Genomic DNA, 23572 nt, shown 5'->3' on the forward strand with positions numbered 1-23572 from the left:
CATACAATGGAGAAAATAAGGAGAAGTGTGAAAAAAGACAAGTTACACACCTGGTAACTTCCCCCTGGTGGATGGGACACAGGGAGTACAAAGGCCCTGGTGTCCTCTGGGTGGTGGCAAGAAGGTGATCATCTCCCAGTGCTTTGGGACTGGGTACTGGCACATATCTCCATGGTCCTCTGGCCAGACAGACCACTTGCACAACAGGGAGGGTGGGAATGATTGCAGGAGTTGTGGGCCAAAGGTGCTTTTGCCCCCTTGCAGTGTCCTGCTCCCTCTCTTTAGGAAGGAGGATGAAGCCCTGCATCCAGTCATCTCCTAGACATTTTAAGTGTATACCACACACACACACACACACAACACACACACACACACACACACTTGCATGTTCTCCACTTTCTCTGCCAGCATAACTGGAGACAGAATTACAATGACACATAATTGCAATGAAAAAGCTGGCTAGAAGTCATTCCAGTATTATAAAAGAAGTCCCATTTATTTTGTTTATTAATTAATAAATAATTACTTATTTGCAGATACAGTTGCATTGATGGAACATGTATCTTCTTGGACAGATGACTTAGGCACTGAACTCCCAAGGACGAGCTGACAAAAATCCAGGCATGTGGGCCATTTCAATTAAACTGAACTCTCTAAAACAAATCCAGCATTTTCCACGAGGAAATTCAAGCCCCTGGGACAGAGCCATGGCTGTGGGATGGCAGTCCAAGTCTGCCATGTGACAGCTGGACTGTTGGCATTGCAGTCACGCCACAAGGAGAAGGAGATTCAGAGGGAGGCAGCTCTGGCCCTAGAATGAAGGACTAGTTAAGTCAGGTTCAGCCTCAGTCACTCCTGCCAAGGAAGAATCACCACTGCAAAGGAGCCTCAGGGCACCAAGAAATGCAACATGCACAAAGGCCATGTGCAGGAGTAGGAAACAATGAAAGCAATGTTCCCGTCAGCCTGCTGTGCTTCCCTGCATACCAAGAGCCTGCTGTGTTCTTTAGTCCTAACCACAGCCTGCTGGCAAGGCAGAACTTGGCTTGCTTTGCCTCAACACCTCTTTCACCTACACCTTAATGTCACTGTCACAAAACACTGCTTTCCTACAACTGCTTTCAGGACTATTGCACGTTTCCCATAGCACCCCTCCCCCCCCAAAAAAGGGTTAATTTACAGCTCTCACTCTGCCTGGTACTGACCTCTTCAGCCCTGTCTCCCACAGCAGCAAGGGAAACATCCCCCAACAAACACAAACACGATAGGGCAAGGAACGAAAAGTACTTGTTATTTGAAAAGTGTCATTTGTCTTCCTTCAGCACACAAACATTTTGTGCTCACCATCACAGGCATTACTGCTTTCCTATACTGATATGCAAATGGCAGTTTTATAGGTATGTTACATATATATATATATAGGTATGTTACATATATATATATATATATACATATAGATGCATGGGTGTGTTTGTTCACACATACTCCCACAGCCTAGCAAGAAGTTGGCCAGCAGCATGGGCTAGGCCAGAGGCAGCTTTGCTGATGGGTTCCTACTCAATACCAGGCTGGGACCTGGAGCAATACTTTTCTAATATCATTCATGCCCTGTAGCAAAGTGCAGAAAGCTTTGGATACAAGACAAACCTCACTTTCTTATTCACTCTCAAAACTCCCCAGTTTGTTTAATTTCACAGAATCATAGAATCATTAATGTTGGAAAAGACCTCTAAAATCATTGTGAGTAACAGTTAACTTAGCACCAAGCATTCACCACATCTTTTGAACACTTCCAAGGATGGTGATTCCACTGCTTCCCTGGGCAGCTTATTCCAGTGACTGAGCCCCCTTACAGTGAAGAAATGTTTCCTAGTGTCCCATCTAAACCTCCATGGAAATTACTCCTCAGGTAATTTTCTCAGGTGCTGTCACTTGTTACTTTGGAGAAGACCCTCATCTTGCTACAACAATTTACTTACAAATTTTCCAGGTCAAAATCCCCTCTGGGAGCTGTTCAGAGACACAGTCCACTGTGAATGCAGCTCCCTGAAGGTGGCAGAAAGGGCTGATGGAAATGAAGAAGTCCTACTTGAAATGTATTTGGTATCCAAGTTGGGACTGTCTCCTCTTTAAATGCCCATGTTTCAGTTCACCTTTACAGCAGAGGGAAAAATACAGCACCCTGCTTTCCTCACATACCTGGCAGCAGTATAATGGAGCAACCCATTCTCCACAATAACAGTTTTAGGAGACCTTTGACAAAAGGGTTCAGAAGTGTGCATGTCTATGAAATAAATGACAATTAAAGAAGTAAAAGGGACCTTTTTAAGTACATATATAAATTTTTGTCATCAAATTACCATTCATTTTTTAATCTGTGCACAGATACTTCATATTCATAGTCTTCCCTTGGAAATGAAGCTTTTATCCTGTCCTCTAAGAGCCTACTTCTTGACTTGTGGCCCTTAAGGGCATTAAAATTTGTAATACCATACACACACACACACACACACACACACACACACACACAAAAGCTTGTGCACTCTGACAGGCTTTAAGATTTCATAGGTTTTGTCTAAATGCACCATGGAAAACTCTAATGGATCTATTTGTCTATATTTTAACATGTGGATGAGATGCTGCTCTATACTGGATAGACATTATGCTGTATAGAGTGACAGCAACAGAGAAGTGCAACATGAATAGCACCATCAGTTTACAAAATATTGGTGACTAAGAAAAATATTTATAGTAAGAGCCACTTCCCTCAGTTTAACAACTTGAAAATGAATTCTTCTGGAAACACTCTTGATTTTCATAGTTTTTTAAAAAAACTTTCTTTCAAAATGAGCCTTTTTTCAGGGGAGACTGCATTTGCTGAGTTCCAAGTCAAATTTAATTAAAATTTTAATGTTTTCAGAACAGGATCACAGGATAATTCAGGCTACAAATATCTCAGGAGATCTCTGTGTGAACCTCCTGGTCAAGGAAGGTCATCTCTGAAGCACACCCCAGGTTGTTCAGAGCTTTATTCACTCAGGTGTTGAAAACTTTCTGGGGTGGAAAACTGAACAATGAATGTTTATTCAAATATGGGCATTTGGCTGAATATGCTTAAAACTCAAACATACCAGTACAAGCTTCTTCATTTCCAACCCACACCTCTGCTGCAATCAAACATACCAAATCACAGAATGTGTAACAGGTGAAATCAACCACAGAAAATCATTAAAATCGTTAATCCAAACCCCACTGTAATCAGTGAAGTGATGCCCTTAGTGTTTGTCTAAGAGAAATGTCTCAGTAAGTGGCACTGAGGAAAGGAACGGTCAGGTGGGACAGGACAGGTTCCGAGCACATGGCTCTTGTCAGGGATGGAGGAAGGCTGAGAGCTGAATTCAGGTTAAGGAAGGAGACAAACCACAAAGTGGGTCTGTGTCCCAGGAGAGGCCTCTGTGCTTGGAAATTTTCTGAAGGAAAACTCTGTCATAAATATTAACACTGGGAGAGTGGAGCAGTGCCTGTGTCCTGTCTCCACACTGTATTCATTAACAAAAGGCCTCATTCATCCCTTTCTTCTCAGGAAGGCAAGAGCTGCTTCACTGAAAAAAATCCTGTAAAAATTGCCTAAGATGTGAATCAGGCTGAAAGTCACTGGCATAATTCTTCCTTAGAGCTTCTGCACTTCAGTTATAACTGGGGAAAACAGTATGAAAATGAGACAGAAAAAACTAAGCCAATACTCCAAATACAGATATTTACAAGCAGGCACAATACATTCAATTTTTCCATCTTTTCACCTAAGTTTCCTCATTAACTGTGATGATAAAAAAGAGCTTGTGCAAGGAGGAGTGATATTTTCCTACAAATTTTCAAAGAAAAATGATAATTCAAAGAAGAACTTTTCTAGAAATTAATACTTTGGACGTCCTGAATATGTTGTTTGTCTGTTTGTTTGTATTAAATCACAGAATTCACATGATCAAACTTAGGTACATTTTGCAGGTTTTAAAAGTTAGTTCCATGTTTCAGTGGGAGCCTGAAAACTAAACAAAACACATTTCAATTACAATAGCTAAGAACCTCTTGTCCTAACAAAGAGTTAAATACTGTTGTGGGATTTCATTCAACTTTGCTCCTCACCAAAATATTTCAGGCCAAGTATCAAGATAACCTGAAGTTTTAAGTTGCATTATAAAGAAATCCTGACTCTGGGGAAACCTATTTGGGCATTATCAAGAAATATAAAAAATTCAGCAGCATATTAGTGGGCACTGCAAAAGTACATGGGAAATCTAGAGCAGCTGTAACTGTATTCTGGTTGTTTAAAAGGTTTTTTTTTTTTTTTACATGGCTCTTGTCTTGTGCATCCAGTATACAATCTTCTTGTCAATGACATCAGGGCAATCAAAGTGTGCAAAAAATGGATCTTGCATATATGGCATATCTGTAGCCACAGACTTTCTACATGTCAATATAGTTCAAAGGCAGTGAGTGAGGAAAGTTCAGTAGATGCAGCGTCAGTTCCAGGCCTCATAGGATGCATAGGATGGTCTCACAGATTTTATTTAGTGTCATGTATCATGCAACACATCTGGGCAACAGGACACTTGCTTTGGCTATCCCAGCCTTCTTAATGACAAAGCAGCAGCAGCAGCAAGCAGTGGCTTTACATTGTCAAATGTATTTGTCTAGCTGGCATTGCCCCTTCATCTCACTGATAGTTTGGTGCTTACTCAATTTCTCTTTCCTTCAGAGTGGTCATTACTTTGCATCTTTCAACATGAACAGCTTCCTTTTCCTTTCCCACCCAAACCACAATGAGATTCAGACAAAGTGTTGCACAAATATCAAATCTGCATGTGCTTTTGTGTGCATGTGTCTGTCCAAACAGTTCTTAAAAACACTAGCTGGCATGTTTTGTTACTTCAGTTTTCAAGATACTCCTTCAGCAGCAAAATCATCTAAATTGGTGAGGGTGACAATGCTAGTGCTTTGGGTTGGGCTCACATCCTTGCCTAAGCGAACTTGAGTTTCTCCAGCATCTTGATGGTAGGAGTAGGAGGCTGGTTCAGTATCCACAGACTCGGAGTATCTGTAGTCCTGCAGGCCATCTTCAGGCAGTTCAGCTTGTTCTGGTGCAGCAGGCACTGACCAGGCAGGCTCAGAGAGCTGAGAAGGTGATTTCAGCACAGCTACTGATGAGGCTGGTAAAGGAAGCACTCTAGGGTAGGAGGCATAGGGAGAATTCTTCATTTCTGAAGAGGTGGACTGGTGTAAGTTCTGTTCCAAGGAAGGGACTGAGACTTGAACATATTTGCCTGTTTCTGGGTCATAAAATGTCTTTACATTCACTTCAGCTGGTAAATCAACTACATAGTATTGACCAGAGTCAGGGTCCTGGAGCAGTTTCCGCTGGGTTGAAGAGGGGGAAGAGTTTGCTGCTGGTGCAAGCCTAGATTTCCCAGGAGTGGTTTCTGTGGGAGTAAAAGTTGAGTGAAGGGGAGGATGAAGGGGAGAATATACTAAGGGTGAAGCAGATGCTGCTGTCTCTCCAGAATGAGTAGGCCTTCTCCCTACAGCATATGCATGCTCAGTCTGGTGGTTTTTCTGCTGCTCTTGCACCTTTTTCCTCTTGTTTGCCAGCTTTTTAGCCCGACGCAGAGCCTTTTCTGTTTTTGGTGGCACAGTGGGTGGCTTGCCTGCTGGTCTCCCACCAAGTCCCCTGGGCTCCAGTCTCCCATCTTCCCCTGTGACATCCAAAAGCAGATTCCTCTGTGCTGAATTGATTATCTCTTCTGCAGGCATGTAAGCTTGTCTCTCTAGTGCCATGTTCAACAAGGCAGGATTTGTAACATCCCCTGTCTCTCTAAGGCCAGAAATAGTGGGTTTATCTGACAATGAACTGGCAGCAAGAGAGTGCATTGTGTTTCCTGACCTGGGGCTTCTGACAGCAGGGCGTGAAAGATTGTCTAACAAAGGCGCATCTTCTGGATGCAGGATATCCTCTAAAGTGTCATTGGATACAGAAGAACATGTGTGGTCCTCTAACATGGAGCCAGTCACAGGGGAAATTGTCTGCCTAGTGATTATTTTTTTTGCGCAAGAGCCCCCTTTGCGGTTAGATAAATGATGATTCTTAAAATAATTTTTCTTTCTTTCTGCAGGATAGCTGTTGTTTTGAGCTTGGTCATTTTCCAGGCCTGTAATTGGCTGTTCTAAGCTGTGTCTTGCCTTTGTAGGCTTCTTTTCACTTCTACAGACACTTTCCTCATCCATTTTCCCAAATTTATTTAACAACACATAAATCTTTTCATCTTCTTCCGTCAGTTTTCCAAATGAAAAGCTCTCTGTATTTTCCAGAAGAGTGGGATCCACTGTTACTGAAGTAGATCCAGACTCACTGGCTTCTTTTTCTCTGTCAGTTGCTCCATCTGTCACGTTCTGCTGCCCTCTGTGTCTCGATGCCCACCAGCCCCCCTCCTGGGCTTGCAACATGTTTCGGTGCCACTTGCTGTACACTGCTGGGGACATAAACTTACGTTCCATTTCCCTATAGCTGCTGCTCACTGAGTCATCCAGGGAGAATGACCGGAGCAGGGGCAGCTTGACAGCCCTTATCACCTGAGGGGACCTGAATGTGTTATCTTTAATCATAAACAGACTGGGTTTGGTTGAGCTTGAAGATGATGGTGTTTGTGGTTCCTCAGACCTGGAGATGGACATGTCTCTAATACTGTCAGATGCAGAATTTGTGCTGTCAGCCTCTTCCTTTTTCTCTCTCCCTATCTTCTCTTTCATCAGGCTCCTCTGTTCATTCCCAGTAACACTTCCCTCCCTCTTCTCTGCTGCACCAGTACCAGGGCTGATACAAGCATAATATTGCAGTTCATCTTCCCCAACCTCTTTCCCTTTCTCCTTGTGTCTTTTCTTACTTCCTGAACCCGTTTCACTGTCAGTCCTCTGGCTCTCTTGGAGGCACGTCTGCTCCATTAGGGGCACTGGCAGAAATGGCTCTTCCTGAAGTGGCTGCTCCACTGTGGAGACAAAGGATTGCTCTGAGGAACTAGTGCTTCTTTTGCCTCGTGCTTCACGGCCAGGTACCACAATGGTGGTTTGGGCGCCACTGTAAGGCTCATCTTCTTCTGGTGAGAGTTGCTTTAGGAGTGTTTTGAAGGCAAAATTTTCATTCTGAATAGCATCTTGTCTTTCATTTTCCTCACCCTTCACATTGTGATTTTGCATGGGATGCCCAGCTTTTGTATCTACATTGTCTCTACTGAATGGTCTCTTTGCTGTGTACTGCTGATGTTTTCCTAAGTCAGGTTCATTTGATTCATGTCTGAACGAGAGGAAATTTTCATCATCCTCTGTGTTTTTAACCAGATCTTGGTGTTTTGGATTGTCTTGCTTTATGCTGTCTCCAGTTTGGTAAAATGGAAGGTCTTCTGTTGTCTGGGGTGATCTCAAAGTCAGATAATTGCCTCTGAAGTGTCCAGTTAAATCAGTTTTATTGTCATTTTCATGAACACTGCTAGACAATACATAAGCTATATCACTCAATTCATCTTTCTCTGTAATATTTTTCTCGCTTTTGTCATGTGAAGTTGAGAATGCGGCATCCATTTTGGTACTCTCCTGCATATTTTCCCTGGTTTTATTTTTCTCCTCCAAGGCCCTTAACAGGGGAGAAGGGGTATAAATGCTTTTAACACGTTTGCGCACATCCTTTAAGTTAAATAACAGACTCGATGCCGTCAGCCTGCAATTATCCCAGGATCTGTAATCATCCACGGTGCTCTCCTCAGGGTCTCTTGAGGCCATGCTCTCCGTGGGAGGAGGTGTCAGTGGGATCAGCTCCCTTTCAGCAGTGTCCATGTCCTGTTTTGGGGGTATGACAGGTGTTAGGAGCTCGCTGATGTTGAAAGAGGGGCTGATGGATCCAGGGGAGTTTGCCTGTTTAGCCAGAGGAGACACACGCAGACCAGGGTCAGCACCAGTCGCCTTTTCAGACAATGAGGTCCTGTGGCTGTCTGTGACCTTCTCCTTTGCAGCCTGTCTTCTCCCTGCTGCCCTTTCTGCAGCCCTGTGTCTCCTCCAGGGTGGGCAGGCACTGCCCAGCCGGGGGCTCTGGCGTTCCTCCTCAGCTGAGATGCCCTGGGGTTTCGGTGGAGGAGGACTGGGTGTCTCAAACCCGAGTGAGGGTGAAACCATGCTGTGGGACACAGACTGGGGTGACACAGAGCCTTGGGACAGGGCAGTGGGGGACAGTCGAGCTGGCACTGGGGGTGGTGGCACAGGAGGGGCTTCAGGGCTAGGGGGGGCTGGGGGATGGCACGGGGGTGGGAGAGGAGGAGCTGGTGGGGCAGGGGGTGGCCGAGGGGGACCCTGGGGTACATGGTTCCTCGGGGGAGGGGTGGGAGGGAAAACAACAGGGAATTTGGTTTCTAAAGGGTGGGGACCCTGAGGGACGACTCGGAGAGAGAAAGAAGCTTCTTGTAGAGTTGGCTTCATCTGAAAATCTTTCTCTTTCTTCTTAGCAACAGTGGTCGTGGCAGGTGACAATTTGTGTTCACCTGTGTGTGATCCTTTAACAAATGGTGATTTTTCCAGGTATGCATGACCTTCCTTTTCCATTTTTTTGTCAACAAATTCCTCTTTTTCTGTCATTTTTTTATGATGAACATTCCATGATTCAAAAGCACTATTCTCACTGTGAAGAAAACTACCTTTTTTTGCTGGCTCACTAACTTTCAAGTTTCTGTTTTTTAAAGCCTTCTTAGAAGAATGGGAAAAATTTGACTTGGCTACTTTTGACATCTCAATCAGCACAGGATAGTAACCATCAGAGTCCCCATAACTCAGGTCTATTTTATTAGGTCTTCTCTGTGGCTCATGTTTGCCACTGAGGCAGTGGCTACCTTGACTAGCCTCAGAAAATTCAGAAAGTTCCTTGTGGATGCTTAAAATGTCTGTATCATCCCAGGAGGCAGCATCATTGCCCTGATTTATTTTGTATTTTTGAAAGCTATTCTTAATGGGCTGTTTATTTGTTATCAAAGAACTTCCTGACCCTTGGTCTGCAGTCTTGTCAAACGTCTTAATCAATGAGGACACTTTTGAAACATGCTTATTGTTCCTTGAACCAGGGACTGGCAAGCTCAATTTCCTTTCCATGGCAAAGGTGTTGTTTTTAGCAATCCTCTTCTCCTCCGAAGCACACTTAGGTAACTGCTGGAATGTAGAAGCCCATATTGTATGTTCATTGTTTCTTGCTGTTAACTTGTCACAGACATTGCTTTTCTTGATGTCATGGTTTAACGTCCCTGAGTGAAATTTAGCAGACAACTGGAGGGCAAAGTCAGGTGAAATGGAAAGTTCTGGCTCATTGTAAGGGTCTTCGAGTTCTGCTACACACAAACTCTTGAAAGCCCGAGCTGTGAGGCTGCTCACTTCTCTGTCTGCGTCATCCAGGAGACTCCCAATACTTGAGGAGTCACTGTGTCCTTCTGTATGTTTCTTATTCCCCTGCATTGTTCATGAGAGTCATGGGTGTAAGTGTCCAAAGGATTAATTTCAGATGTTGAATAGGCAGGTGACTTTGTGAGGCAGATCCAGCTGTTTGCAATTCACAAGCACAAAGCCATTCTTCCAGGTGGTGCTGCTGCACATTGACTCATCTTACAGAATAGCCGAAGGAAACTTTCTTCTCTGCAAAGCCAAAAATTACAAATTACCATTTTTCTATATTAACACTATTAGACAGAGAGCATTTTCCAGATATATCAGTCACCGACTAATTTTGTGATGCTAGCAACAAAATGAACAACATTAAAAATCACTGTTATTTTGATCAATTCAAGTTGCTCATGCTAGATAGTTGAATTTCTGGAAAGAGCCATTAATAAAAGTATTTTCTTTTTTTTTTTTTCTTTTTTTTTTTTTTTTTTTAGCTCTTAAACAAGGTCATAAGAAACAAATTTCAAGTACTTCCCTTTCCATTACCAACCATAAATACTTCCAAGTGCTGTGCATCCATTTAGAAAAGAAGGTTAGCCATTTTTGGCCAGGAAGAATTAGCAACAAAAGTTGCTTAAAAAAAGTTGTCACTGAGTATATCATTGCACACAAGGTCCAAAATGGAAGTGAAGTCAATAAAACTTAATTGTCACAGCTTTGTCATTATAATTGCCATGAACACAACCCTTGTCTGAGAAAGAAGAGTGGCACTACAGGTAGAAAGGATTACTGTGCATGTTCCAGACAAAGAGTGCTGGGGCTCAATTTAGGCACCCATAGCAGGATACCGTGGGGTTGCGTTGGTTTGTTGGATTGCAGAGGCTGCTAACATCAGTTTAGCCAGCAGAAGGCAGGAGTGCCCCGGGGACTGGGGCACACCCGCTACAGTAGCACAGGGAACAATTGATTTCAGTTCCAGCACTGCTGAGAGCTAGAGGCAACCCATTCAACCACAGGCTGATTATGACACACAGTCAGGGCCCACAGTACTGAGGGTTTTGTGTATCTCCCGTCTGAACACAGGATGGGGGAATCTTTTAATTGAACAAGTAAAAACAACACAGACCCTTTTGCTGTACTTGAAATCTCTACACTAAAACTTCTCACAGTTTCTCTGTAAATTCTTTAGATGTTTATTCTCACATCCGAGGACTTGAGCAGAGTTTTGACTAACTGCAGAGAGACTCAGTTTAAAAGCATACTCCAGAACTGGCTGAAACTTTAACGAAAGTCTGGTCTGTATCTCCATTTCCTCCTTACGATGGCAGCATGAACTTGTGATGAGCTGAAACACCACAGTTCACATCTACAGTAGAAGACATCTACATCTCAAGCTTGAATCCACTGATTCAGCTTGTAGAATGGAACAATGAAATTCAGATCTAGATTCCAGCCTGTCCAGGTGTCCAAATCCCTGATTCCACCTTGGTCCATCTCAGTGATGCTCTTGGAAGGACCTGTTTTTCTCTATGGTGAACCAGTGCTGGTCAAAGTATGAAAGGTAAGAGGAACTGAGTTTAATCAGCTAAATTACTCTGGCTCAGTTGTTTCTTCAAATGAAAACACTCCTTACCTTCCTTTTCTAAATAAAAGAATCTCAGCCAACCTATTTTTAGACTCCAGGTATCATAGTGAATTTAGATCCTATCCTTCCAGCCATGCAATTCCAATGACTTATGCACAACTACAATAGATTTACACCACAAATAAAATGAGCCTAACAGAGCTTCTCTATCTTACTTTGTACAAAGATTTTTCAAACATGAGTTTCACTCCCCTCACAGACATACATCCTTCTGTATAATGCAGCAGGAAAAAAGAGAAGACAAATGAAAGGTCATTCTGCTCCTGGTTTTGATTCTTAGCTTTTATATAAATGAGAAATACAAGTACATACCTGCCTTAAAATTTTGCTTCTTGTTTTTAGAACTCACTCTCATACTTGTATTTGGCTTCTTTTCTGACCATCTTTAGTGAGGAGGTAGAAATAGTCCAGTGATGTAGATTCCACAGAAGTAGTGTCCCAGGATGTCTCCGGCCTTCAGCATTTTTTTGATCCTAAGTGAACTCTGCAATTTGAAAAAAAAGGTATTTGTTTGCATGATCTGAGGATTGTTTGTTCATTTGTTCACTCCCATTTTACAACCATTTTAGGGCTGATTTACAGGATTTCTTACAAAAAGAGACAGCTGTCCATTCCAGAGTGACAATAACAAATACCTGTTGGGTTTTGTGGAGCACAGTCAGGTTCCTAGCAAACAACTGTCACAATCTCCAGCACACTCTGGTAGCCCCAGCAGGGACAGGCAGCTGAGTGAGCAATGATTTCCTGGCATTCTGCCCTTTGCAAAGGCTGTGATGACTCCAGGCTAAAAAGAGGAATTCTTCCCTGCTGTGCCACCCTTTCAGAGGGACTGAGAGAAAAATACATGCCTCCACTCCACCTGTATATGGATTTCTACTGTCGACAAATACAGATGTCCATCTAGTCAACTTGGAACTGAAGCAGCTGAGGTTTGAAAGTCCTTGATTTTCACTGTCCCTGTGGTAAAGGAGATGAAAGCTGGACAGCTGGCATGGTAAGGAGCAGTAAACAAAATATCTTTTTGCTTCCATGCATGAACCAGAGGCTGGAGATGCTAAAGGAAAGCTCAGCCATGGTGAACATGAATTGCTGCCATTCTTCTATGGAAACCCCCAAGGTTCAGGCCAGTTTGCCTAATCTTTGCAAGAAAATATCAATTTCCTACAAGGAGAACTGTCTGGCCCTGAGGTAATGTGCTTTGAGATAGCAGAGTCTTCTCAAAGGAAACTTTTGAGTCAGCTCATGGTATTCAAAATCTATGGGTAAAAGTGGCAATCACACACTGTGATTGTGTCCTGCACCTCACCTGAGGAATGGTAGCTCTGTGTTTAGGGATAAGCCTGTACCAATCACAGCTTTTTGTTGTCTAAGATGTGTGGGTAAAAAAAGGTTAAAGTAAAGGAAAAGCAAGCAAACAACAAACAGAGCTATGTCTGGTTACAGCCAGATGTAAAAGGGTATCCTCACTCCAGACATGTACAGTGAGTCCTCTCTTTGCTCAGAGGTTAAATTACAGTTTTACTGCTTCTGTGGTACTCTTAACAGTGCAAAGCCAACACAGACATGGGAGATGGTGATAAAGTTCTGTCTCACTCATTAACGGGGCTGCTGACTACTTTCCAGTAGCACAATGTTTATCAGAGCTTAGTGGTGGTGGAGCCTGAACCAGGAGGAATCTTGGCTTTCAGATCTCATGGACGGAGGTCTGGAGAAATATATTGTCTCCTGTAAACTGAGAACTTTTGCTGAAAAGTGAGTAGAGTAACTATAAGCATGGAGATCATGATGTAATCTCAACAATTATTTTCCTAGATGGAGTCACAGTTACAAAAACAACTCGGCGCCACTGATGAAGGAAAGAATAGTGACTGCCACTGTCCCTGAAACCCTTGTGACAATCCTTGTCTTGCCTGGACATAATACAAGTGCTTGTAAAGTATAATGTTTCAAGCTGGAAAAGCTGCATCTGCACCAAGTGTTCAAGGTGCAGACCATTCCTGGGACTGGATGGAAACAGCAGCACTGTACTAATGTAGCTATTCCTCGTATAAATATGATAACAACTTCTTAGGCAAAGAAGTTGTTCCTGACTGGTTTAATAACCTGGTAAAGTCCCATTTCTTTACCCGTTGGACAAATATGGCCACTAACAACCAAGGTGCAGTATTTGAGCTTAGGTCAGGATTCAGCTGGTTCAAGCATTTAAGGATGTCTGAATTTAGTCTTTGTTAAAGAAAAAGGAAGGCAATTCTGGGCATCTGAAACCGCCTGGAAATGCTGAGAAATGTGTGAGGTGTTAGCAGCAGGCATCATCTGATACGAGCTACTGAAAAAGTTAGCACGAACATAGATTTCAAGCAGTTTAATCCAGAAACCAGCCTCCTCTCTCGTTTAAATAGGTGGCTTTTTTCAGTTTCTCTTAAGTGCCCAGCAAGTTGTGATGAGGAGGTTAAATTACAGATACTATTCCTGGCCTGGCACAGACTGAATGTCAGCCTTTTTTTTTTCACTAGACAGGAGCTGGGTAAACCAGCAAACTCGGCTGGAGCGTATGACATCACTGCTATTGCAATATATAAAGGGCCAGTTGGTTCCCCCACCCCCTTGGGCTGGTATTTGGCTGAAGGGTTATGCCATGAGGCATCACAGTGGCATTTTGGCAGCACCCTCTGGGAGTTGCATAGTGGTCTGAAGTCAGCAGCATGGCGTTACCCATGAGAACGAGAAGAGAAGGAAAGATTTTTTTTAAATCTTGGTGAGCTGGTTTCTTCAGGTGGTGGTGCTCTCTCTCTGGCATCCATGCACGGCTCCAGGTCAAAACGCAGAGCCCTGTGGTAACTGCTGGCTGATGTTTATTCAGCAGCATGCTCCACTTCCACACATGCTGCTTCTTTAAGTTTCTAGGGGCTCATAATGACAATAAATAGTTAATGCTCCTTGCCATGGGAAATAGGAGAATCCCTAATGAATTGAGGACTTTGTTGCATAGGTTTGTATTTGTTCATGGCACACACAGGAGTTCATAACCAGATGAGAGCTCTGGATGGAAAAATGTCTCCTCAGCTTTGTGTCATCAAGCTGAGGCAGCACTCCCAGCCATTGGCAGCTCCTCCCTGGCCCAAGTGGGGCTGGCCCAGTGAGGTCCCTTGGATATTGCTGGAAAATCCTGCATGGCAGCAGGGATCAGCACATGAATGAGTACCGAGCTGCTGCTGCTGCTGGTCAGTGATCACAGCACTGATGGATTCATTGCGCATTTAGGAAAACAAACAAAAAGGTGTCAGGCAGTTAACATGTGGACCCAGGGGAGGATCACAGCACCCTCAACAAGCAAGGGCGCTGCCTCCAAGAAAGGCAGCAGTCCTCAAGCCATATTTCCCTGAACTGTCAAGAAAGGCAATTTCTAAATTGAGGTGGACATAAAATTAAATCTATTAGCACAAGCCTCTGTTTCTCTCATCCAATGAGATCACTTTCACCAATTCTTTGTAGTCATAAAAGGAAACCAATGTGAATTCTCTTGCTTGGGGAAAGGGAAACCACTTTACTCAAACACAAATACCCACCCCAGCAGATGGAAGATGATCAAGTGGATCTTTCCAGCTTAGGGTGAAAATCCCAAATGCTGGCAGAAATGGCTAGCATAGAACAAGGTGACCTCAGCTATTCCAGCATCAGGTCTTTGATTATTGCACTGGAAAGCAAGGCAAAGAAACCATGTGTCTGAACCGAACCAGTGTAGGAAATGGGTCCATTCCCTTTGAGGGTTTGGCCTGGCAATTATGGCTCGAACGGCTTGTTCTGGGCCAGAGGAGAGGAGAGACTGTTCTTGACTTTGGGCCAGCTTCTGTTCTCAGTTACGCTGGTATAAATCTAGAGTCATTTTACAGACGTCAGTAGAATAACTGAGAACAGAATTGGTGACTGAATACATCAACTTCCTCAGCCAGCACTGTGCGCTATCCAGAAGCTACATCTGCAACTGTAACCACAGTAAAGTGAAATTCATCTGCGAAGAGCCAAACCTCACCCCCATGAGGTATTCAGACCAACATGCAAAGGAAAGGGGTTAGAACCAATACCACATTGTTATGCCACCAAATCATGCCCTCTGGACAATTCTGATTTTCTCACCTGTGTTGCTCATCACTGAAAACAGCAGCACATTTGGGATAAAGTAATGTTGCTCTTTTCTGCAATATTCACTAGAATACACAGATCTAAGAGTGCAGGGGTAGGCATGGTACAGTTCCAGACTGCACCAGCAGAGCTGGCTGCCAAACTGAATTGCCATCATGTGGACAATATCAACTTTTGGAAACATGCTTGTGCATGTGTTAGGGGAGGTTGTTCTCATTTAGATAGCTTTTGAAATTTCACATGGAATAAAGATTCTGAAGAGAAATTAAATTGGGAATTTAAAAATTTCATTTAGAATTAAAACCTTTGTTTTAAATTTTAGATTATTTCATCATTTTCAGTGAAAAAAGCCTGTGAGAAATAATATGTATATATACTATAATAGTTATAATAGTATGTTATTAGTGTCCTTAGATCAAAGAGGGTATATGCTATTTAACATTAACTGAAATCTTTCATTTTATCTTCTATGTCAAACAATACTCTGATGGTACTGCAACAGAGAGTGTGATCTTGTTTTCAAATTTCCCTAAGTAAATATTTCAAATTATAAAGCCCATAAATTTTGAATTATCTTTCTAGGGGAAATGTCATTAAAATGAATATGATTGTGATTTTATTTGTTTAATCAAACCTCTTCTCATTTTTTTTCTGAAAAAAAAACTGAAGTCTTTTTCTTCTTCTACTGAAGCTACTTCATTTGTTCCAATGGAAGCTGGAACCAGGGACTCATCAGTTCAAGGAAGGTCAGTGTAGGCTGGTGGAAGTATGAACACAAGGAAGACTTGTACCTAGTTAATGATTGTGTTCTGTATCCTGCTGTGTCCTTTCCTCAAAGGAGGTGAACCTCTTGCAGCCCCAGCTGAAACGCTTACCTTTCCAGCTCAGACCACAAAGCTCCAAACACTGGAAGATGAAGACCTCACATGAAGAAAAATGGGAGGAACAGAGACTGCAAGTGTCTCTACCTTTCCCTTTCTGGTTCAGTGGCAAAGACCCAGCAGTTATTTCCAGCCGGTCTCCGGGCTGCCTTTCCCAATGTCCTCCAAATGCCCCATCCTGCCAACAGGCCTGTTACGTCTGGAAGAAGGAGATGTCTCTCAGAAAGGGTTGTATCTGGACTGAGGCTTTCTTGCAACTCCTGTTCATCCTTTCCATCTCCTGGTTCACTGCCTTTGAAGAGCCGGGAGCATGCAGACGTGACAGGGGAAGTTAAAGGCACAGAGCACATGACTGACACAGGCCAAGGGCAGGTACAGCACTTGACAAACAGCACGAGTCTATGAGAAACACAGGGCACAAGGGATGGTGCTCCTCCTATGACCTGCAGCCAGCACAGACAAGTGACATTTAAGCAACCGAACCCAAACAGTGCGTTTCTTGGCATTAAATGTCTGCCTGGAAAAGGCCACTGTCTGTAACTAGGTCAGTCACTGTACACCAAGATATTTATACAGCTCCCCAGCAATATCGTATATGAACACCTCGTGGCTATTTATCTTTGCAAATTCTCCCACTGCAAGCAGGAGCTGTGTCTCATCTACAGGGCAGCAGCTAAGGATGATTTGCCTTAGACTTTGCCTTCAACTGGCTGATCTGCCCAAGATCAAAGAGGGCATTTGTGGCAGGGCAGGGAACCAAATCTGTGTTTTCTGAATTGCACAAGAAGAGCTTAACCTTTCTCAGGTAAGGCAAAAATATGCCTTCCCACTGCCTTTCATAACTCATGGTACTTTAATCTCTGGGAGCCCACCCCACCCCCCTTGCAGCTGAGTATGGTGCTGTAGGTTGGCATTATATTGTATAGTGAAATCCAACCAAGTTTGGAGGTGACTGACTGCTTCATCTCAGGTGCTTGATACCTAAATCTTGCTAAGATTGCTAAAACCCAAGCCTTCCTCACTAGCTGGTGGTGACAGCTGACATTACAATGGTACAGTGCCCTCACTGAGCACTGGAAGGATTTTGGCTGATGAGACAGGTATTCATCTCTCTCTCTCCATTCTCAAGAAAGAGTTAGATGATGAAAGCTTCTGAGTTGTCCCTTCCTGAATAAGAGAAAGGAGATTTTCCCACAGCAGAGGGAAAGCTGTGGAGTATCACAGCATTGCAATGGTTAGAGGTGGAAGATGGTAAAGGGGGAAGGGAAATAAAAAAAAAAATATAAAATATGAAAAAATATAATTTTATAATTATATATTTATAATTTTATGATATATATAAAATAAAATGTGGTCAAGAAAACAAATACAATGTTTTGGATGCCTTGTAATCAAGAGCACACCAGACAGTCCCAGTCCCTGTCATGGGAAAATTGTAACCATATCAGCAAGTATGTTAGACACAAATGGGAGACAGGTGTATTCTCCTCTGTGACCTACACGAGGAAATCTGCAGCTAGCAACAAGCCATGCCTCACTTCTCTTTCCAGGCTGGGGAACCTGAAACCATCCCCCACTTGCACTGCCCTCTGCTCATCAGCCCCAACACACTGATACCATCAGCATTGTCAAGTTTGCACTTAAACCATTTAAGCTTCTTGACAAGGAGAGTCTGACCCACACCCACCAGACAGGATACAGTCTCAGGAAATAACAGGCTTGCAGAGAAAAAGGATTATTCTTTTACTGATGGTCTTGTCTGCTCTTTTTCTTTATAACTTCTGGATATTTTCAAGACTTGGACAGAGACTGCTGAATCTGTTTTCTGTTAAGAGAATTCAAAATGCTTGTGCATGCTAGGTTCAAAATGGTTCCAACTTCTAAGCAGTTTTCTCACCCACTGAATTCCACAGGATTTACGGACAGGCAAAATACCAAAATACCATAGACAAAAAGATGTAGGTATCAGAGGTGGAGGAGAAGGTGGAGGCTTTGGTTTCTAAAATATTCTGGTTCAGGCTGCAGGAACAGAGCTATTTCTCACTTACACCTTGCTGTAGGTTTCAAATGCAGCCAGAAGAGCTCTGCTCCTGAGCACGCAGTGTGGCAGGGAGGGTGATACTCAGTGCATGCCAGAGCACATGACCCAAGCACACAGCCATCCCTTCACATAACATCTCTCCTCCAGTGACAAACTGCTCCTCAACCTTTGTGATTATGACAGAACCATTCCAGTTGAAGGACAAAAGCTGTGGCTTGGCTTCTGCCTGCTATCTGGAGCATGGCATGGGACAGCCCCACACCTATGGGAGGCCTCTGGGAGGGCAGGGCAGAGCCCCCTCTCTGTTGCCCCAGGTATCTCTAGAGGCCATACTACTTTCCTCCTTTCGAGGAGCAAAAGCCAGGAGAAAAATCCCACCCCAAACAAGATGACAGTTCCTCCCAGCTGCCTCTTTCTGCATTTTGCACAGGAGTTGCTTTGGTTTTGCCCTGCAGATTCCCTATTCAGAGACTGATTAATTGTTATGATTTAATGGTGTGTTCCCAAGCCAGTCCCTCATTCTTTCACAGTTAATGCACTTGTTATGGTGTTTCATGTGATTATTCTGTAAAGGATATATGCAAAAGACAGAAAAGGAAGCATCAAGAGATTTCAGGAGAATCCACACTCGTTCCCCAAGAGACAGACTCTGATGACCCTGGCAGAGTCAGTCCCTCAGCAGCTGCAGGGCTGCTGTCAGCATGGGGCTCCCCTAGACCCTCCGAAGAAGCCTGCAGACAAACAATAGCACCAGCCTAGCCAGCCTAGTGCTGCCACCAGCAACTCCCCCACCCCTTCTCAATTCTCCCACACACCACAGAGGTGGCAGCTATAGCCACTTGTCTGTAACTTCATTCCATTCACAAGCCTGCTCAAAGACTGATGTCTCAGTTTTGGAGAGAGAGACTAAGTCCCAGTATCACTACTTCGAAGCAGATCAGTCAAAACAAAGAGTCTCAGTGAACAATACCATGATAAGGAGCGCTGCCCAACTGCCAGCACAAACCCTGACACAGCTTGCAGGGGTCAGTACCCTCTGAGTATGATGTTATTTCTGCACCAGCATCCTGGGCAGTCCTGGGCACTTATCTCAATTTCTACACAATGAAGCCCTGTGCTTTGAAATATGCAAAGGACAGAGACTGGGACACATGAAATACACCTCGACAAAGCAAAAGCCAGCAGAAGAGTGCAAAATTGTACATGGGTCTATAACAAAGCAGACAAGCAAGCCAAGATGGCCTTGAGGTATGACACCTTATGTCTGACCCAGGTAAAGTTGATAGACAGAGGCACATCTGAGACTGCAGGAGCTGCAAATTGCCAGAGACTGCTGTTTGCTGACTTTGCTTGTTAAGGTGTAGCCAATTGTTAACCACATACATTCCGTTGAGAGACTCTTCCAAAAAAGTTGCACATGGAAAGTATGAATTGGGTGGCCTTCATGTACCTGACTGTCATACCCTTCTCACAGTCCCCAAAAAGCCTTTGACACAGTGTGTGGGTAATGGGGAAAGCATCCTTGAAACTAATGAGATGTGGCTATGTGAGAGGCTGAAAATAAAGATGCATCCCTATTTAACCTTTTTGGCTCATAAAAAGATGGGCCTGACTGTTACCAGATGATTTAGATTAATCATTGCTAGCCACTGGCTTCTTGTATATCATTATTTGCAAGCACAGGTGATGGATGTTAAAGAAACCTCAAACTATAATTAACTATCTGCTTTCTATTCCTGTCCAAAGAGGATCATTTGGCAGGGAAACCCAAGGGAAACCTTTCTTCTAGGTAAGGGTAGTCCTCTTACAGCTTCAATACTGCCTTAATTTCTCTGAGACTGCTAAAGGACAGGGGTCTTGGTGGCAGTCTCTTCCACCACACAGACTTGCAAGCCATAAAAACCTGGCAAGAAGCAAGAGAGTCATAACACACCAAGCTCAACACACACATACACACACAAATATACATATATAATATATACATACATACACATATACAACTTCAGATATAATCGCTGATCCATCCAAAAACATATGCAGGCTTGATTGAAGAGGAGCAACCTCATCTCCAAGGTAAAGTTCCCCTCTGAGTGAAGACATGCAGCTCCCACTGTGGTCCTTTCCCCACACACCTGATCACAGCTGATCACACACAGCTGATCCCAAAATGCAGCACAACCTCAGGCAATGCACAGTTACCTCTAAGAGCAATGAACTCACCCTCTGCTGGGAGCAGCCACAGCTCTGTGTGACCTGCACCCCAGCTGCAGCCAGGCCTGCAGCTAAAAACCACTTGCAGAATTTGCCTCTGCCAGCAACTTTCCCTGTGTGTAACTCAGCTGGACTAAAGAAAGACTGATACAGATGAGTGGAATTTTCTCCCAGCATGGCTCATAGGGTTAGTTGACTTTTCTTCTGGTCTTGGAGGGGTTAACAGTTTTGTGGACTTTTTTCCACAGCTCTGGTAATGCAAGTACAGGTAAGACAAGCATTTCAGAGAAGAAGCAGGTAGGAATAAGAGGCTACAGAGCAAAACTTCTGTTGGCTTGCAGAGCAGGGGCGCAACTGCACCTGCAAACCTGCATCCAGCTGTGGCCTCAAAGTTACAGCTGTTTGGGTAACTGAGCTGAGAATGCACATATAAATACCTTCCTAATGGCGAGTGTGGAAGCATGGAGAAATGGAGCTGGGGCTCCAGTGTACTGGCAATCTTTTACATCTTAGTGTTTGTCACAGACCTCATCCTTCAAGCATTTAACTGAGGACATTTGCTTTTTAAGTGGTCAGTTCCTTGAAGAAGTGAAGGAGGAGAGCCACAGACTTTGATCCTGTCCAGAAAGCTTATTTGTCCTTCTTATCCCTTCTCTCTTCTCCTCCCCTGCCTCCCTCCCAGAAATGTCAGAGGACTAGAGAGGAACCCTCTAGCTGGCACTGTACAAATCCAGTGTGAATCAGTCACTCTGGTCTGCTGCTGTAAAACTTTTCTCTATTCAGATTCAATCAAATTGCCAGTTTACAAGTCATTTAAAAAAGCATAAGCAGTTTGGCTTCTCAAGATCGATTTTAATTATTTCTGTTCTTTTTTTGCTACTGGGTTCTGCAGCTACACTAATAAAGTGCAGTTCCTTAGGACAGGAGACTAAGAAGTTCTTTAACAACTGGAGTAAGAAAAACCTATGCCATTTAAGAAATCTTCCAACAATTAAAACCGGATGCAAGTCATAGTCACAGTCATTTATTGTCGCCTCTTAGCACTGCATAGATATTTGAACTATCTTAACTTTTCAGGCTGTGTACCATGGTAATTACTTTTTATAAAATATTTAAATTATTCTATTCCTATTTGTTCCAAAAAAAGAAACATCCAACAGCCTTCCAAACCATATACAAATCACTAAAGTTTTAGAGAGTAGCTTATCTGTAGCAATAATCACCTGGAAAGTAAAACCAATACATATTTCTTTAAAGTTGTTTACAGCACAATGTACAAAAATTAAATGGAACTTCATATCAATTTAGTGCTCTTTTTAAAAGATCATGCCCCTTTGCAAAATAATTGCATGTCATAGCTACTATTCACTGCAAACAAATCTATGTGTATGTCTCTTTCTACACACAGACTTTCAGGGGCAACCCTGCATTTCTCTGAGAAAAAAAAAAAAACAAAACTGGATAAAATGAAAGGACATTCCACCTCTAATCACTGAAGAAAAGATTTCAATGATGTTTGATTTCTCCTATCTGATCAATCACATTACTGATCCTTGAGTGCACACACGTTCACAGGAACAACCATTCTCCACAATTTCCCTGTTTTAAAACCACCCAGACGCTTCCCCCTTACCTTCTGTGCTCCAGCTTCCTGACAGGGACAATGCAGGGCTGTGCTTTCTTCCCTTAAGTCAAAGCCCCAGCACATTTTAGAGCAGCCTGCTTGCTATTAGCAGTTCCCATTACTTATGTGTGTCGGACTCTTCCTCTGAACATGGTTATTTTAATAAAAACGATGACTGAAAAATAAAAAAACAATAAAAGTGGAGGATCTAAGCCTTGAATCCTCGCAGACCTGCCCAGCCAGGTGAAGTGAAATGAGCAAGGAATCCAAAGTTAGTAAAATGGATTTAAATAGTTATAAGGCAAGGGGAAACCAAGCGGAGATCATGGTGGGGAAGAGGCAAACACACGTATTGGAATAACCACGCGGTGTCGAGTAACAGACAGATGAAACAAACAGTCATCAGCTATTTTTACATCCACATTGGCCATTGGTAATTCTTCAGAGATAACTAATACAGACAGCAATGCTGGGCCATGGGCTTGCTGCTGCCAGTGACTCAAAGCTCAGAGCACTGCAGTTTTGTACCTCCAGGTGGGAGGCAAAGTGTTTATTAGGGTCACCACTAAAAGTACTGTGGACATATGCACACGAGTAACACATTGCTGTCCTGTGGGGGCTTCTGCATAAATAGCTCATTTCATCATCAAGGCTGGACACATGTAGCCAGTGTTCTTGGACTTCTTGGAGTAAGGACCTCTTCCACTGTCCCTCCAAAGCAAACAAGATGAGCACATGCCAGCATTGGGTTTCATTTGGCGCACTGCAATAGGATGTTGGATAATGGGAAAAATATGCCATGAAGTCAACAAGCTCCATTTCTGTACTGCAGATCTGAACAATGGATGGCACCCTGTGCCATGCTGAGTGCACACAGCTCCTTACTGGAGTCATGGGACTCTCCTGGGGTTTCAGCATCATGTTGGACTTGAACCACAGCCTACAGTAAAATGAAGAGCAGGATCTCCTGTCATTACAGCCCAAGTCCTGTTTCCACGGCAGAGCAGGATTCTACATGAGCTCAGTGGTCATTTACACATTAAAAAGACCTTCTAATTACATTGCTATAGCACCAGCAAGTTTCTGCAGCCTGGGAATCTCCAAGCACCAGGACACTTGTGATGAGCTAACTGTCCCTGAGATCCAAGAGCAGCCCAGGCTTACCCCTCCTTGGAGGGACAGTGACCTGCCTTCCCAAAGCAGCCTGCAGCTTTGAATTCCCAACCTGAGGAAGGCGCACCTTTCAACTTAAATTTCAGCAGGAAGATTTTGCAAAGATAGGACATTTCTGAAGTCCTGTTCAGGGCTTTTTGTGCTCAAGTATTTCTAACTCATCCCAAACTGAATGCTGGTCTTGCCAAACATCAGGGCACTTCTAAGTGCTGAGTTCTGGCCTGGAACTGCAGAGTTCCAACAGCTCCCAATGCTCTGCACCTGTAGCAGCACTTATGCACAAAGGTCTGGTATCATCAGTCATGGCACCTATAGACTGAGACATAGGAGAGAACTGGTGCACACTGAAAAACATGTTTGGGATTACAAGAGACAGTGGAAAAAGTAGTTTTCAGGCA

The 23572-nt window shown here is 43.4% G+C and overlaps 1 protein-coding gene across 8 annotated transcripts in view; it reads right to left on the minus strand.

Moving 5' to 3' along the window:
• Nucleotides 1–469: 469 nt before the first annotated feature.
• The window catches only part of C9H10orf71 (chromosome 9 C10orf71 homolog), a 46615-nt gene continuing 23512 nt past the window's right edge, over nt 470–23572 (minus strand). For 4 of the 8 annotated variants that reach the window (XM_063163585.1, XM_063163586.1, XM_063163587.1 and 1 more), the window contains 2 exons: nt 11417–11588; nt 470–9711 (listed from right to left, as the gene is read on the minus strand). In XM_063163585.1, coding sequence (XP_063019655.1) covers nt 4936–9534 — 4599 coding nt within the window. In that variant the 5' untranslated portion in view covers nt 9535–9711; nt 11417–11588 and the 3' untranslated portion in view covers nt 470–4935. Of the gene's footprint in view, nt 9712–11416; nt 11589–11739; nt 11925–16119; nt 16325–22010; nt 22474–23572 lie in introns of those variants that run through there. The other 4 variants (XM_063163581.1, XM_063163583.1, XM_063163580.1 and 1 more) reach the window with 4 other exon arrangements.

Source organism: Melospiza melodia, chromosome 9, assembly GCF_035770615.1.
Source record: "Melospiza melodia melodia isolate bMelMel2 chromosome 9, bMelMel2.pri, whole genome shotgun sequence".
Classification (NCBI taxonomy): Eukaryota; Metazoa; Chordata; class Aves; order Passeriformes; family Passerellidae; genus Melospiza; species Melospiza melodia.